Below are 3,043 nucleotides of genomic sequence, written 5' to 3' on the forward strand. Positions count from 1 at the left end.
CAAATGGGGCTGTGGTTTCTGGGATCAAATGGGGCTGTGGTTTCTGGGATCAAATGGGGCTGTGGTTTCTGGGATCAAAGGGGGCATGGTTCTGGGTGTAATTGGAGGTGTGCTGCTAGGATCAACGGGGACATAAACCTGGGGCTAAAGGGAGTGTGAGACTGAAATAAGAGATCAGATCAAACGGATGTAATGAACTGATCAAAGGGGGTGGTCTCATGATCAAAGGGGCAGAGCCTGTACTTGAAGCTCCCCTCATGTGCTTTGGTTCCTGCCCAGCTCCGCCCACCCAAAGATCATAGTTATGTTTTGATTGTAGTAAACTGTTGCTTGATTGTGTTTTTCTGATGTTCTGATTGGATCCTTTTGATGTCAGTTATAAAGGTCTGGTGGCTGAAGCCCTGCGGCAGCTTTTGGGAGAGCAGAGCTTCAACCAGGATGAGGTGCTGCCCCCTGGATACCACACAGGTACTACAGTGCTCATTATTAGATCCCAGCACAGTACTACACACAGTTCTGCTGGTACTTCAGCACTATGCTCAGGTACTATATGGTTCTGTGGCCAGAAAGACCCCCCCTGTAGCTCAGACCTGCTGCTCCACTCTCAGCTGGATGAAAGATCTCAGCTGGACTCCATCCTCTGCTGCAGACATCAGGGACCTGTGGACCTGCTGCAGGTCCGCAGGTCAGCGGGGTTTCCATGGTGACCTGTAGGAGCTTCAGGCCAGAACTATGATTAACTGGGAACTGGGGAACAAACTGAGAGGTCTGTGCCACCACAGACCACAGCAGAACAAACCAGAACTTCTGACAGTGATCCAAAACCATCTGCAGGACAACCGAGGAGCGATTCGGTATGGATCCTGAGCGGTTCTGGAGCTGCCCAGGCCAGAACCCAGGGGGAACCCTGAGGGATCTGTGGGATTGTGCAGAGTTTGCTGAGCTGGTCAGAAAGGTTCTGGACCTCAGGAGGTCTAAGGCGGTCTGTACCGGCCGGTTCTACGTAGGGCATCCTGGCTTCTACAGAACCTCCTCTGACCCGTGGTTTCTGTTTCCTCCTGCAGACTTCATCTTATGGTTGGACAGTTCTGGGAGGGTTCTGCCCATCAGGTCCGGACCCTGCGTCCCTCCTCCCTGCATCGCCGTCACAGTCAAGCCCGGGGCTGGACCAGTTACCACGGAAACGGCGGTGGAGGACGGTAGCGAGCCGCCCGCTGCGGCTGCCGAAGGAGGGGGCGGAGCTACAGAGGACAGGCCCTTCAGGGCTCACCGCATGTGCAGCATAGGGGGGGCTCCAGCACCCGCAGAGGAGCCCCGCGCCGGCACCAACGGCGGGGCCCTGGACTACGGCCCCTACTTCATCCCTGCAGCTCAGTACTACTCAGGTCTGGCCAAGGAGCAGTCTGTAGAGAGCCAGGACAGCTCCACGCTAAGCAGCCCTCCCTCCGATGGCCTGGCCCCGCCCCAGGCACCTCCAGGGGCCCTGGCCCCCGACTCCCTCTTCCAGTTTTCCATTGGGAAGATCTTGGAGGATGAGGGGCCCGCAGCGGCCCCAGAGGTCCAGCAGACGGACTGCGAGGCGGCCGGCTTTGGAGCCGAAAGGGGGGCCGCCCCCGACGAGGCCGGTCCAGAAGGGCCCCGGCCAGAGCAGAGGCAGATCCGCAGGTCAGTGTCCCCTCGGTAAGCGGCCCCCGCAGAACCGGAGCGCCCCTCTAAACCCCGCTGTCCTCTGAGCAGGGTCGTTATGTCCGTTAACGACAAGTGGCACTACTGCCACAACTCGGAGGTCCTGGTGGGCTCCAGGGCCATGAGGGACCGTCACCTGCAACTGCTGGGCTACATCATCCTGCAGGTCAGTCCAAAGAGCAATCAGAACCTGGGTCGGGTCAGAACCAGAACCCTGCTACTCAGCAGAAGTTACTATTCTATTCAGCTTATTTCTATGCTCCGCTCCCTTCATGTGACTTCATAGATCCAGATCAACCAGATGGTCCCGTCATTGACTGCAGCAATCCCTCACAGCAGGTAGAGGTTCAGAGAGGACCGACCCAGTTCCTTAGGCCAGGCTAATGTTAGCTTAGCATCAGCTCAGTAACAAAGGGGATTTCATCATGCTTCTGCTCTGCTGTCAGTCAGATTCGACCCACAGCGCCCTCTGCTGTTCTGATCAGAACATAAATGCTCTGAAAGCCTCAGAACCTCAGCAATGGAACCACAAAGTAGCTCCACAATGTTCTAAATGTTGGACTAGAACCGGGCCTTTCTAGCGGTTCAGTGGGACCCTGTGGGGTGGTGGTGCCGTTCTGTTCTGGACTGGATGTGACCCACTGTCTCTTTTGTCCTCCCTCAGCTGCCGTACCATGAGCTGGAGAAGCTGAACGGCATCGAGGAAGTGAAGCAGTACCTGCACCAGAAGCTGCTGGACGTCCCATTATGACCTCGCCGAGGGGGCGGGGCCAGATCCGTCAGAACGCGTCTCAGTGGACCTGCTCAAGACTTCCTGTCTGCAAGGAGCAGCTCAGCCACTCTGATTGGTTACTGTGGCTTCCCCAGGTGGACTCTGATTGGCGGCCGAGGGCGGCCACAGTGGACTCTGATTGGCTGCCACAGTGAGCTCTGATTGGCTGCCATGGTGGACTCTGATTGGCTGCCACGGTGAGCTCTGATTGGCTGCCATGCTGGACCCTGATTGGCTGCCATGGTGAGCTCTGATTGGCTGCCATGGTGGACTCTGATTCCCATCAGGCTTTGCGGCAGCCTGCAGGTGTGAGTGAATGTAATGGGGTTCTGAGGGCAGGGTTTCATTTTCTTGTGTATCCATGGTAACTGTGATGCATGAGGGACTGTTTTAAGCATGTGCCAAAGGTGGGAGGAGTCAGAGTATTTATTTGTGTATCTGGGAGGACGGACAGAAGGTTGTTTATATTCTCTTATCAGCTGAAATGTCTATAAAAGCTGAAACCAGCTGCAGCGGCTCCATTTCTTTACTTCTTCTTCTTCTTCTGCAGCAGCACAGCTGATATTTCTCTCCAGGATGGAGTCA

The 3,043-nt window shown here is 55.9% G+C and overlaps 1 protein-coding gene across 1 annotated transcript in view; it reads left to right on the forward strand.

Annotated features, from left to right (window-relative positions):
* fastk (Fas-activated serine/threonine kinase) overlaps positions 1-2,966 on the forward strand; it is a 13,687-nt gene extending 10,721 nt beyond the window's left edge. The window contains exons 7-10 of the mRNA XM_015368948.1: positions 377-468; positions 1,065-1,665; positions 1,738-1,852; positions 2,351-2,966. Coding sequence (XP_015224434.1) covers positions 377-468; positions 1,065-1,665; positions 1,738-1,852; positions 2,351-2,437 — 895 coding nt within the window. The 3' untranslated portion in view covers positions 2,438-2,966. The remainder of the gene's footprint in view (positions 1-376; positions 469-1,064; positions 1,666-1,737; positions 1,853-2,350) is intronic.
* The last annotated feature ends 77 nt before the right edge of the window (positions 2,967-3,043 follow it).

Source organism: Cyprinodon variegatus, unplaced genomic scaffold (genome assembly GCF_000732505.1).
Source record: "Cyprinodon variegatus isolate N-32 unplaced genomic scaffold, C_variegatus-1.0 Scaffold2273, whole genome shotgun sequence".
In the NCBI taxonomy this organism is placed as follows: Eukaryota; Metazoa; Chordata; class Actinopteri; order Cyprinodontiformes; family Cyprinodontidae; genus Cyprinodon; species Cyprinodon variegatus.